The following is a 13,286-nucleotide window of genomic DNA, read 5'->3' as shown; positions in this document are numbered from 1 at the left end:
TTTTTTTTTTTTTTTTTTTTTACCCTTTTACCGCATCATAGGAGATGCTCAAGTAGTAGCTACATGTATGTTCTAGTCCACATGATAGTAGGATATCAAGTAGGAAAAAAATACTGAAACAGTCAAAATTTTGAAGATACTCTCTTTTTATTTCAAAACGTGGGAATAACTCAAAATTTGAGCCTCCAGGACCAAAACGCATTTGAACCAAATGTTCAGAAGACAAGCCAGGCCACCATTTTGGCAACACATTTCACATGGACAAGTGGATATTAGAGAATGATGCCCGCGACACGGCTAAAGCTATAGCACACCCACAAATAGATTCATACTTTGTTGTCTAATTTGCATGCATGAGTACGGTGCATTCTCCATGCCACTAGTACATATATGCCTTTTCCAGAGTCAGTACAGGATCCGTATTTGTGCAAGTCTTTAAAAGTCTGCTCCCTTACAAAATTTTACCATAATTTATCTGAGACAGCCTTCCTGTGACAAATTCTTTATGCCGCTTTTACTTCCAAAAAGCCATTTCTGAATAATAATTATAGCTGTCAAGAGTTCCAGCATCACATAAAAGAATCTGTTTGTTAGTTATTTTAATGCCAGTTCGCTGGCTGTGAGTAAACCTAGCTAAACATATCCACATGCTTGCTATCTGGAATTTGAAATCGGTAACCTTTAGCAGCAATGGCAACCTTAGACCAAAATGACAAGGTAAAAAAAACGTCAACAATAACAGAAGATGTCCCAGAAAGAGCTGGGCTTTTCTACTTTCCAAAGTAAATTCTTCCTCAGTATGCACCAGACACTGACAACCTGACATGCTTGTGTATGAGGGCCCACTTTTTCCCACTAATGCTGAATTGTTGGAAACCCAAACAGCATTGAGATCCAAGGGGGAAAATGTCTGAATCTGAAAATCAACCAAAAGAAATTGTACCAGAGAAAGGAGATGGGAACTGCAAAGAAGTTCCCAGAGTATCTCTCTCTGTCAACAAGCGTGTAGAGTCTCTATTACTAGAATATGCAGAGTCCCGGGAGAATTGTTGCATCCTTTTTTGCCTTAACTCTTTTCTTGCCAGTCTTTCCCTGGCTGGTCGAACTGCTTCTACAGTTGTCCCATCCAGAAGCCACACACAGCAGCGGGCCTCAGGAATTGCATTCCTCGCAGTGACAGGAGAGGATGTACCGGTAGGTGGCAGTGAGTCGCATGCCCCCTGAGCATCGCAGCCGCAACGCCTTCAGCTTGGAAGTCTGGGGCCGGCAGCAGTGACAGGAGGAACGGAAGGGTTGCTTGAGGACAGTGCTGAACGACACCAAAGGCTCGGAGCGCGATGCCTGGCTGCAGTGCCCCTCGCACCTGGCCAGGAGCACCATCTGGGGAAAGAAGAGGAGGTGGTTACTCTGTAAGCCACAAGCTTAGCCAGGTAAAACAGCATCCTTTGAAAGACCCTCACACTCCTTGCCAATTCCTGCTAGATTAGACCAGTGACTCCATGCATGTTGCAACACCCAGGCCCCTTTCAGACTGATTGAATTAAAATCCTTGGGGATAGGGCCCAGGCTTTCATGGTTTTCAAAGCTTCTTAGGTGATTTCTAAGTGTACTGAGGGTTTAGAACCACTGAATGACACACATCACTGTGATGTACAAGTAAAAACCAAAGAACAAAAGAAATTTCTCCTGACAGGTAGTGGTCTGCCACTGGCCCAATGTATTGCAATTCTACCAGTAGCAAAATGCAGAAAGTCAATCCAAATTGAAGCCAAGAAGTAAATTAAAATGACTACAAAAAAAAAAAAAAAAAAGAAAGAAAGAAAGAAATTGATTTGTGCAGGAAATAGCTAAAGAACAGGAATATAGTTTCTGAAGAAGAAAATAGGATAGCCTGAGTAATGCTTACGAAGACATATTCTGGGTGCTGCAATTTGGGACAAGAGAATAAAATAGACACAGGGCATGTTTGGGGCCCTGAAATCACACTTCCGGGTTTATGCATTGAAGGAGCCTGGGATTTGTGTAATTGCATCTGCACCTTCAGTCATTTGGGGCAAATATTAGGATGTACCCATTCTGATAATCTCTATTTCCAAAGATTGGGCTGGAATAACAGAGGCTATGTGTTCTTTATAGTAGCTCTTAATCTGGTTTTAGCAAACACACACCTTTAAGAATCTGATGAAAACTACCAAAGTAATCCCCAGAAAAATGTACGTAAGTGCACACACAATTTGCATACAGCTTAACGGAATGGACAGAAGGATCACTTGTGTGTCTCATACATAAATCCTGGTATCCTGGGAGTTGGAGTCATGGATGGGTAGGGTAGAACAGCTTGACTCATTAAGCTACATAATCTTAATATCAAAGTGGGGAGGGGAGTGGAGAACCTGAGATTCTTTGTCCGTGGTTATGTAAGAGGTTTTGCTTGGTGAATTTCATGTTAAGTGATGGAGAGAAAAAAAAAAAAACCCTGGGTCACACATGCCTCATTGTCTCATGCCTGTAATTGTCTCATGCCTGTAATCCCAACACTTTGGAGTCTGAGGAGGGAGGATCACTTGAGCCCAGGAGTTTGAGACCAGCCTGGGCAACATAGCAAGACCGTGTCTCTACAAAAAAATAAAAAGTTAGCCAGGCATGGTGATGCGCGCCTGTAGTTCCAGCTACTTTGGATGCTGAGGCAGGAGGATCACTTGAACCCAGGAATTACAGGCTGCAGAAAGCTATGATCAAGCCACTGCACTCCAGCATGAGTGACAGAGCAAGGCCCTGTCAGAAAAGAAAAGAAAAAGGAAAAGAAAAGAAAAAAATTATCGTATAATTCCAGAATCAACAGCAGGATCATAAAAAGTGAAACTGTTCAAAGGAAAGATTAAAAGATACATATATATGCATGAAACCTTTTGACATTTACCTTACAATATCATAGGAATTAGCAGTTATTATTAATGACTCACCAGCTATTATCTCTGACATCATCCTGTAGCGCAGAATTAAACACCCAAGGTTTACAAGAAGAAAATAGCCAGTCCATCTTTCCAAAAGGGAGAAAAGATGAATTCTGGTAATTATAGATTATTGGCATAGTTATCTGAGAATATGCTGGGGCTAAATCCAACAATCGCTTAGCAACCACTAAGGCAATATGAGATACTAGAAAGAAAAAAAAAAAAAAAAAAACAGCAGGGCTTAGGGAAGAATAAGTTGGACTAGACCAGTGAATTTATTTTCTCTGAATGATCACAGAGGCAGAGAGAAAATAGCAGCTGTAAGCTGTTTTGATTTTTTTTAAACTTTTGATTCCATCCTATCTGCTCTTCATTTTGACAGGCAAAGTAAACTATCAGAAATGGTTTTGTTTGTTTTGTTTTGTTTTTAGAGACAGTCTTGCTATGTTGTCCAGGCTGCAGTGCAGTGGTTATTCATAGGCATGATCATAGCACACTACAACCTTAAACTCCTGCCTCAGCCTCCTGAGTATCCAGGACTACAGGCATGCACCACTGTGCCTGGCTCTGAAACGGGTTTTGAGAGACTATGCCATAGGTCAGTAGTACACAGGCCAGTCCCTAATTCCCACCCCCATTTCTCTAATGAGAGAGAGAATCTAAGATCTTCCTTAGTCTGTTCTCCTGCCATCTGCCTGTATGTGGGAAGAGTTGCTTGACACCACACCTTGGAGTAATGTTAAATTTGCTAATCTCTCATCTAGATCATCTATTAGGTTGATTAAACAGTTATTCACAGAGTCACCTTCCATAATGGAGTCTTCAGAGGTGCAGTTTCAGTCTGGATGGACAAAGTAATCCTGTGCCAACAAACTTAACTCAGAAGGGCCAACAATGATATGGGACATAATATCCAAATGATGTATATACAGGTGAACCAAACGTAGGCCTAACTGATCGGGCCATCAGCACTGTCCATAAAATGACTAAGTCAACAGCGTAGGGCCATTTGTAAATGAGCTAATCTGATTGCAATCTCACTAAAAGTTTTCAGGATGTCCAGCTCCAACCCCAGCCCACTCTGAAGCACAAGAACTCCAGGCACTGAAGGACGTGGGGCCACCTCCAATGGGCTGGGCCCCTCTTCCTTGGGAGCTGGACTGTTTGTGCAAGAAGAATGCACAGACATGTACAATAAATGCCTTCAGTAGTTCAGAATAAAACCCAAAATCTTGAAGAAGAGTCAAGGCCCTTCATGACCCAGGTTTCAGATGCATTTCCAGTCTTACTTACAACTGTTCTCATCACTCTACTACCCACTCCCTACTCCAATCAAATTTAACTACTTAGGAGTCCAAGAAAGTGCCCTGAATTCTCCTGCCTCTTGCCTTTGCTTATGTCTTCTGTCTCCCAAATATGTCCTTTCTACCTTGCTCTGCCTAATAAAATCCCACCTATCTATCCTCTGTAGCCAAATTCAAATGCCCTTTCCTGGAAGAATAGACTATGAAGCAATTATTGGACCCTTGATGTTCTCAACACACACACACACACACACACACACACACACACACACACACACACTCCTAGAAGGAAATCTATCTCTGTTTTGTGTGTTGAAGTGGTAAAGCAGAAGTTTGAAAGACAAGATCCTTAAGGGATGGAAGGAATAACCGTCTGCTCTCCTGGTCTACTCTCAGTACTTCACATTTTAGCCTCTGCCATGTCTTACCTGTGTTTCAGCACTTGAACATCTCCTGATCTCTTCCAGATCAGAACTTCTCAGACTGGAATGTGAGTGTGAATCATCTAGGATCTTGTTAAAAGGCAAGGACTGATTGAGTAGTTCTGGGCTGGAGGCTGAGATTCTGCATTTCCCTTCAAATTCTAGTTGATGTCAGTCCTACTGGGCTGATGCCCACACTTTGAGTAGCAGGTCTCTGGACCCATTCAAGTTTGAGGGCTCTGCTCTAGATGGATCGCTAGATAACCATCATTTCGCTAATAAGAACATTTATTGAGCACTTACAATGTGAGTTATTTTATTCTTATAATAATACTACCTGTTATGTTAATAATAAAAGTACTGTTATGATCTAAACTGTTAGGACGGATAAGGAAACTCAAGCTTTAGAGAGTTCCAGTAACTTGCCCAAACTCACATAGGTGGTAAAATGCAGAGCTGGAATCAAACCAAGGTCTATCTGAAACCAAACCCCTGACCCAAACCACTGTAATACCTGCCTCCTGATACCATGTTTTCCTGAGGCATGTGCCAACTCACACACTTCCTTATCTACATTGATTTGCCTCAGGAACCCCTGACCATATCCATAGACATACAAGTCTAACTTTTTCGTGTGGACTTCTTGGGACATTAGCTTCACCATCCCCAAGCTTATGCCGAGCTGAATCTTCCAAGAGCCTTGACCGACCAGATGCCACCATTAGCATCAGAATAAAGACCCACCTGTCCCATTCTAGAAGAGCATTTTTGCGATTTTACTCCAAGAGAGTGGAAACATATTTTGCCTTTTTCGCAGCAGTGAACACTATGCACCCTTATTTCCATGGCACCTTGTGAAGCACCCCTTTTCTCCTCAGGAACAAGATCCACCCATGCTTCTTCTCCCATTCTTTTCCCACAGGCAGCCTCAATAACTCAGCTCATCTTCAGGGACCCAGGTCAACCTCCAAAAGATCTGTGCCAGGCTGAGGGCACCAAGAAAATTGCAACCAGGGAACAAAGCAGCAGAGAGATGGTGGGGGCTTTGAAAGGGTGGATGGGAACTCAGCTCACTCCAACTAGTCTGGTCCCTTCACTCAGGTCATGAATCAAACAGATACAGACAGACCTTTGTGCACTGAACACCTCTCCTTCCTCTCTCCCCATTTACTTGTGAGCATTATGAAGGCAAAAAAAAAAAAATTGTCTCTTTTTTCTTTCTTTCCACTTTAGAGTCTCCAGCACCTTCCACAGCACCTGGACATGGTAGGCACTCAGTATAAATTTGTTCCTTTTAAAAAATCAAATTATATTTCTCAAGTAGTCTATTGTATTATAAACACAATATTCCTGACTCCCTCCATTTCTCCTATCACACCATGAGCTTGGTGAGTAGCAGGAGAAGATGGCTTTGGGGGTCCTGTTAGGAAGCTGTTAGGACTCAGCCCTTAGCATACCAGGTCCTTTTTTTCCTAGGTTTTGTCTCCCAAACCTCTTCCTCCTTATCCTTTGTTGTTGCTCTTCCGGCTCCCCACCTGCTCCTGTGGCCATTACCAGTTCAGACAATCATGCCCCGGTTCCACGTCCTGGCCTGGGGCCAGCATCCCCCACTCCTCACCCAACTGAGACTTTCCAGGTCTTCCCTGCCAGTTTGCTTTCCCACCCTCCCTTCCTGAAATCCCCTCCCTGGCTCAAGACCAAAGCTCACCCCCCTCCAGCCCCTCCTTCCTCCACTCACCTGGGAAGGGAGGTTAGCCAGACATCGGGGCTGTTTCTCTTTTACTTTTATCCTCCCTGTTAGCACCCAGCACAGTGGCTTACGTTTACTTTGCTCTTCTGCCCCACCCTGTGCTTAACAAGAACTACAATAAGGTTCATTTTCCTAATCTTTTAAGGCTATAGGAGATCCCAGCAGTTATTGAGGTCTCAGTTGTGACTGAAATAGAAAATTGAGTCTAAACACCTGCTTAGTTTATAACGTCATCATCAAGATCATAATATCATCTACTCACTCAGCTCACTAAATGGCTATTATGTGCTGGACACTGCTGGATGCTTTACAAATCGCCAACACCCATAACCATACCCTCAGGTAGACAGCTGTATTTTGCATGGGAAGAAACTGAGGCACAAAGAAGGAAGTTACTGAACTTCCTCAAAGTCACTTATTCGGCAAGCCATGGAGCTGGAATTGGAAACCAGGTCTCTCTCACTTCAAAGCTTGGTATGCCTCAGTTTTCATAGAGATTCCCCCAGGCAGTCTGTTTCCACTATCAACTGGTCTTTTGCCTGTTTGCTCTACAGCCTTTACTCCAAATTTTAGAGAAACTTAGTCTCCCATGAAGATTTTAAATGAGCCTGCTACTCCCAGGATCTTTTGTACCCAATCCCAGGAGGTGTCACCACTTAAAACTATCAGGCACATCCTAATCTGTGGCCACACTGTCCTCCTTAGTGGGCCACTGTGGCCAGTCTTTTCTGCCTGACTCCCTCTCAGTCCTTTCCTAAATTGCTAGGAGATGGGCAGCTGGGACCTAGGACTGGCCAGCTGCAAGTTCAGGGCTGGGATGAACAGTCTCATTGAAAGCTCCCAGAAAGGCTTTCACTACTATTTATTTTTTCTAGAAACATTGCTGAGTATAAATTATTACTGCCAGCAGATCGGAAGTAGAGCCTGAACTTCTATGTGATGGCTCCTACATTCTACTTATGCTCCTCCAATATGAAGATCCAAGTAGTAGGAAGATGAATACTGTGAGGCAGACATCGCCACTCCCTGGCTATGTGGTACCAAGCAATCTAATTACTTTGGGCTTCAGTTTTCCTTACCAGGATAATGGGAATAATAATGCCTGCCATCACAGGTTTCTTGGCAACGACTAGAGTATACAGTATGAGGTGCCTGATACATATTAGGTGTGCAAGCACGTATACTCCCTTCCCTGAACCTGGGTCACATTCTCCCTTTCTTGTCTTTACAAGGCCAGATAATGGATAAATGTGAGTCAGGAAGCATTAACAATTGGCAGGCAAACAATAGGCACACATTTAGTAAATAATGACCCTTGAACATGATGTCAAGGGAAAATTTTATAGAGACAAAAAATCTACCCTAGTCTTTTCTTTGTAAAAGAAGCTAGGGTAGATTGTCGTTGCCTCTTTTCTAGACACAGGCTAAATGTTTTATCCAAGTCTCAAAGGCAAACAATTTCATTAAGTGAGACACATTAGAGAGAAGATCAGCCTGAGAATGTAAGAGTTAAGAATTATAGAACATTTCCAAATGAAAACAGTTTTGCTCCTGGATACATAGAGAAAAATCTAACCTAGAAAAGGTCTGGGTAGTTGAGATTCTGCCAGGCATATTTTATGGCCAGGGAAGAAAAGTTTATAATTGCAAGCACCATTTACATAAAACTATTGCTATATTTGGGATAGTTTGGGATGTTTGAAAACAGATTGTTCCCATGAAATTACAAACATTTCTCCTACTATCACAATTTTGCGCTGTTATTTGCTATGGCATTCTGGAAGAAACAAAGGTGAATAACAGTACACTAAAGTCTGTTTCTAAGACTCATGCTCAGAATTCACATGTGAATTTCTTCAGTTTGAGTTCATGATGTCTCTTCTTTGACCTTCGCTAGATTAGTGTGATTGTTGCCAAGGTACTCCTCCATCATTTCATCCAATCTTTCCAGATTGTTTTCATAGTTTTTATAGATGCTCCCTATTTCTTTGTTCCTTTTCTATCATAGTGACACTTTCTTTGAAAAATTTTAATTCCTTTTTAAAAAAAAGAATCATGATTATGGAAGATCACTCGTAGAGAAATAAAAAAAAAAAGAAATTATCATGGAGATAAAATGCACTAATATTAGTGGCTGTCGTTTCTGAAGAGGGAGGGAAGGAGAAGGCAGTATTTGCTGGGGGCACTTCTCGATTTTTTTCCCATTTCTTTGAGTTCCTCTTTCCCTAAGAAGGAATTGTGGCCCTGGCAAAAATTATGTTAATCTCTTTACTCATTTTTTTTTTTTTTTTTTTTTGTTCTAAGTAAAAATACAACACAACAAATAAGAGCCAGAAAGTTTTTATTAAATGGAAAATCTCTATTTTTTTTCCGACAGTCATAGACCTTATTAATATAATGGTTAAAATGATTTAACCCGAATTCTGATCCTCCTAAACTAAAATGAATCATCATCACTGAACTATAATCAGAGAAATTAATGGAAATTTTCAAGGCATACAAGAGTCATAATGTCTTTGAATGGCGAGTGGAGGGATTGGCTTATATGGTCTTAATTCTAGTGACTGATATTATAAAAAATTCTTAATTATACTGGTAATTTCAAAAAATACTTGCCATATGAGCATGTTTAAGGATTTTCATCTCAAAACTAAATGTACAAATCTCTGAGGCTGGGCTAAACAAATTCTTATTTACCAAGTGTGGACAAATTTCATTCACGCGCCTGTTTAGGGGCAGTGACAGTCATGAGATCTCATATGTTCCACCCTACAATGTGCCTCCCTTCTGGGTGGTCCATGTTGCTGGCCACTCTTGGTGGCCTTTTCAGCATGATATTCCTTTGCAGACCACTGAGGCACAGATTGCCTCTGCAACAAACATGCATCCTTTACCAAACGAGAACGATTTGGATAAGCAATGTAAAAATGATAAATGATCATATTGCCACCTTATCTTTTGAAATCATTTTAACAGAAATGTAGCACCTGAAGAAAGGCTCAGACCACAAAGCCAGTTATTTCACCAGCCAGTTATTTAAAAAATTCTTTAAAGACCTTTCCAAGAAGTATGTTCCACTGCTCAATCACATTCTTTGCATTCTCTTCCTCTTTATTGATGATGGAGGTAGAGAGTTATGATAACTTGTAGACTCCATCTTTTTTTTGGAAAAACACACTATCACTCATAAACGTCACAGCCAGGGGCAAAGGACACCTGTCCCACTGGATGGGTATGCACACGATTGATTAGGCAGTTTTACTGACAACAGTGCAAAGCATGGGGGGAAATTCTAAAAGCCTCATTCTCCCACAAGCCTTGTGGGCCAGCCACATCATTTAAGTTTGGGCTATGATCACAGTTCTCCATCCCCTGACAAAGAAATATGGCTCCTCACCTGTTTCTGAGGGAAATGCCCTCCTCACAGAGACCTTGATCTTACCTTTGAGCTACACTTGTACAATGGGTGACTGATAGAATCCACATAGTGATGCCTCATGCAGCGTCGAGGGTCCGAGTCCATTATGAACGAGCTGTCCGTTTTACTGTCTGTATCTCCCATTATCACCAGCAGGGAGAGCATAGAGAAGGATGCAGCTAGTACATGTTTTCTCATTGTTGTAAGGAAAAACTTCTCCAGAAGAACAGCAGAGGGAGGCAGAGGACAAAAAATTGGAAATGGCTTCACCTCCTAGGATCCAGTCCCGTCCAAGGAAAGGGCAGGATCGGGCTGAAGCTTTCTGGTTGTCATTGTCCTTTATGTGCTGGAGTTTTGTCTTACTCTTTGCACTTGTAATCCATCATCACAGTATCTGCTGCACAGCTGGAATGAAAACAGAAATTATTTTCCCCAGAATTATTTACCCAGAACCACTAATGGAACCCAGGAGGTATTAAGTAGAATTTTCCCGTGTTATTTTGAGAGGAGAATATTGGTTTCTAGAGTGTCATTAGCAAAGGCTGTCATCCATCCCACCCCAACTCCCATAGCTTACGCTACATATTTATAACCATTTGGAGGTGGACACAATGGTTTAATGGAAGCACATGTTGACTTTAATTGCTGAAGTCCAAGTTCCTAGGAGTAAGAATAGTTTGAACCCATGTTAAAGATTAAACATTGTTCTGGCAACAGCGTAACCGAATTGGGTGGTCTCATCTTTGTCCTTGGTTGGTGGGGGCAGGAGGGTCTATTCAGTTTCTCAGCGAGCTTTGGTGTCAACGTCAGCTTACAGGGTTAGAGAGGAGGCAGGTCAGCACTAATGAACACAAGCCACGTCCCACAGGGAAGCACATTTTCCATTTCCAAGTCCATACTCACCCACCCACCTAATTTTCCACTTCTGTGCTCTAGGCTCATCCTGTTTTTGTTTTAAGCCCCATACCACCCAGCACTGATGACAAACTGCATCTGAAATACACATTATGCTAACTGGCCTCCAGCATGGTTAAGGTATCACATGTGTATTTGCCAACAGAGTCACATTTCTGCAGAGCCTCTGTAGCCTGGGCACATGGTGTAATTCGAAAAAGAAAGCAGTTGTTGGAACAGACTTACCATTAAAATAGGATCATGTTATACCAGTTTTTCTGAAATTTGCTTTGTTCTTTTGACCATACCTCTTGGACAAGGGACTGGGGTCCAGAGATCTCTCCAGATTACCTCATTAACTCCCCAGGCATGGCCAACACTGGTGCTTTCTTTCTTTTTTTTTTTTTTTTAATCACAACAGAAGACAGAAAGTATCAAAAATATTTTCAAACATTTAGGAAAATAGGGAGGGCCTGATATTACATCCAAAACAAAAGGAACATGATAATTAAAGCTTCGGGAAAACTTTCAAAGGTATTTCAGATAAAAGTTTGATCATTTTGTTCATAGGCAACGTTTTCCTTAACTTCCTACTCATGAACAGTCTGAATAAACAGGGCAAAGTGTTGATAAAATCAAGATTAGGAGTTCAAGTTGGCATAAGCCAATTTATTTTACACTAATAGAATGGCGTCAGACCCATTTAGCCTCAATCAGCTGTCTTGGAAGTGTGAGGCAGGGGATCCTAAGTGGAAAGGGGTGTGTGAGATAGGGCTGTTTCAGAGCAGAGAATCTCTGGCAATAGCAAAGCCTCAGCACATGTGCCTCAGGGAAGTCCTATAAATTGCAGGAAGGGCAAGGACCAGTAATGAGGGGACCCTCCTGGACTTGAGTCCTGGCACTGCCATTAACTAGCTGGGGAAGCCTTACACAAGTCATTCAACCTCCTCTAGCCCAAGTTTCCTCATCTGTAGAGGGAAGGAGTTGACAGAGATGGCATCTGCTGTCCCTTCGTGTTCTAAAATGCCACCACTTGATAACTATGGATTCAGTTACTATCATCTCCATATGTATACAGTGAGCCCAAAGTTGAGGAGACCATATTCCAGTACAACTTTGCACCACTTTATGTGCATGCTAAGAGCAATAACTCATTGAAATAAATCAAACCTGTGCCCAAAGTTTCAAATCTGCAAAGGATGCAGAAGAGCATGTTTGTTTTCTTTTCATCTGCATAATCTAGGTTTTCCTATACATGTTACCTTGAAAATTGTCAAGACATCAACTCAAAGAGCCAGAACTTTCTTGGGGTCCACATTCAGTGGATGAAATATTACTGACCATTTCCCAAGTTTCAGTGTGACTAAATTATCCCAAGTGGTTATCTGTCTCTTTGAAGCCTTAATTAGTGTCAGAAAGAGAATTGATTAGATTTTACTGCTTCGGTCTACAGATATTTTCCCCAGGAGTCAATGACAAAAGGATGAAGAGAGAAGCAGACATTCCAGTCCTGGCCCTCTTTCTGCACTGCCAGCAACTTCTCTTCAGAGCCATGGCCAGGAGGTATGGTTAAATGAGCAAAGCAAATTAAAGAAAATCATGTATAGCATGATGGCAAAAACAAGCTACATCAATAACAAAACCCTACATATATGTATGCATGGGTGTATTTATTGGCATTTCCACTTTCTTCACAGAAATAGGAAATATAAAGGGCCCTTAAAGATAGAAGAGAATAAAAGTCTCATTTAAGAGAATGAAAATTAAAGTACTTTGAAATACATTGTTCAACCAATCGGATTAACAAGGATTCCAAAGTCTGATCATGCACCCTACTGGCAAGGCTGTGGGAAAACAAGCCCATTTTGGAGAAAGTTCAGTATAAATGGGTCCAAACTCTGTAAAGGCCAATTTGGCAATACCTTTTAAAAATGCAAATGTATATAATTTAGACCCAGCAATTCCACTTCTGTGAATTATCCTACATGTGAAATGACATGAGCACATGGCTGAAATAGCATAAAATTGGAAACAGCATAAAATATCCATTAATAGGGGACTGGTTAATTATATTCTAAAATATTCACACAACAATATACTGACCAACTATATATGGAAGGATGCAGAAACTCTGTGTACTGATTTGTGTTAAAATGCGGAGAGATAAAAACACATATTTGTCTAGCGAAACTCTGAAAGGATACCCAAGAAACTAACAAAATTAGTTACTTGTGGTAGTTGAGGGACAGGCATGAGAGAAAGACTTTTCACCATATATCTTTTGTATTTTCAGATGTTTGAGCTTGTGAATGTATACTTTATTTAAAATTTCATTAAAAATTTCATTAAAATTTCATTAAAAGGCTTTCGGCCTGGCACGGTGGCTCACGCCTGTAATCCCAGCACTTTGGGAGGCCGAGGCAGGCGGATCACGAGGTCAGGAGATCAAGACCATCCTGGCTAACATGGTGAAACCCTGTCTCTACTAAAAATACAAAAAATTAGCCGGGCGTGGTGGCGGGCACCTGTAGTCCCAGCTACTCC

General features: G+C 41.5%; 1 protein-coding gene across 1 annotated transcript in view; it reads right to left on the bottom strand.

The window, feature by feature from the left end:
* Positions 1–128: 128 nt before the first annotated feature.
* NDP (norrin cystine knot growth factor NDP) overlaps positions 129–13,286 on the bottom strand; it is a 25,659-nt gene continuing 12,501 nt past the window's right edge. The window contains exons 2-3 of the mRNA XM_017862182.1: positions 9,873–10,253; positions 129–1,380 (exon numbers count right to left, since the gene is read on the bottom strand). Of these exons, the coding sequence (XP_017717671.1) occupies positions 1,153–1,380; positions 9,873–10,046 (402 nt within the window). The 5' untranslated portion in view covers positions 10,047–10,253 and the 3' untranslated portion in view covers positions 129–1,152. The remainder of the gene's footprint in view (positions 1,381–9,872; positions 10,254–13,286) is intronic.

The sequence above is a fragment of the Rhinopithecus bieti genome, unplaced genomic scaffold (assembly GCF_001698545.2).
Source record: "Rhinopithecus bieti isolate Rb0 unplaced genomic scaffold, ASM169854v2 scaffold_64046, whole genome shotgun sequence".
Lineage (NCBI taxonomy): Eukaryota > Metazoa > Chordata > Mammalia > Primates > Cercopithecidae > Rhinopithecus > Rhinopithecus bieti.
This window is presented reverse-complemented; position numbering and strand designations above follow the sequence as displayed.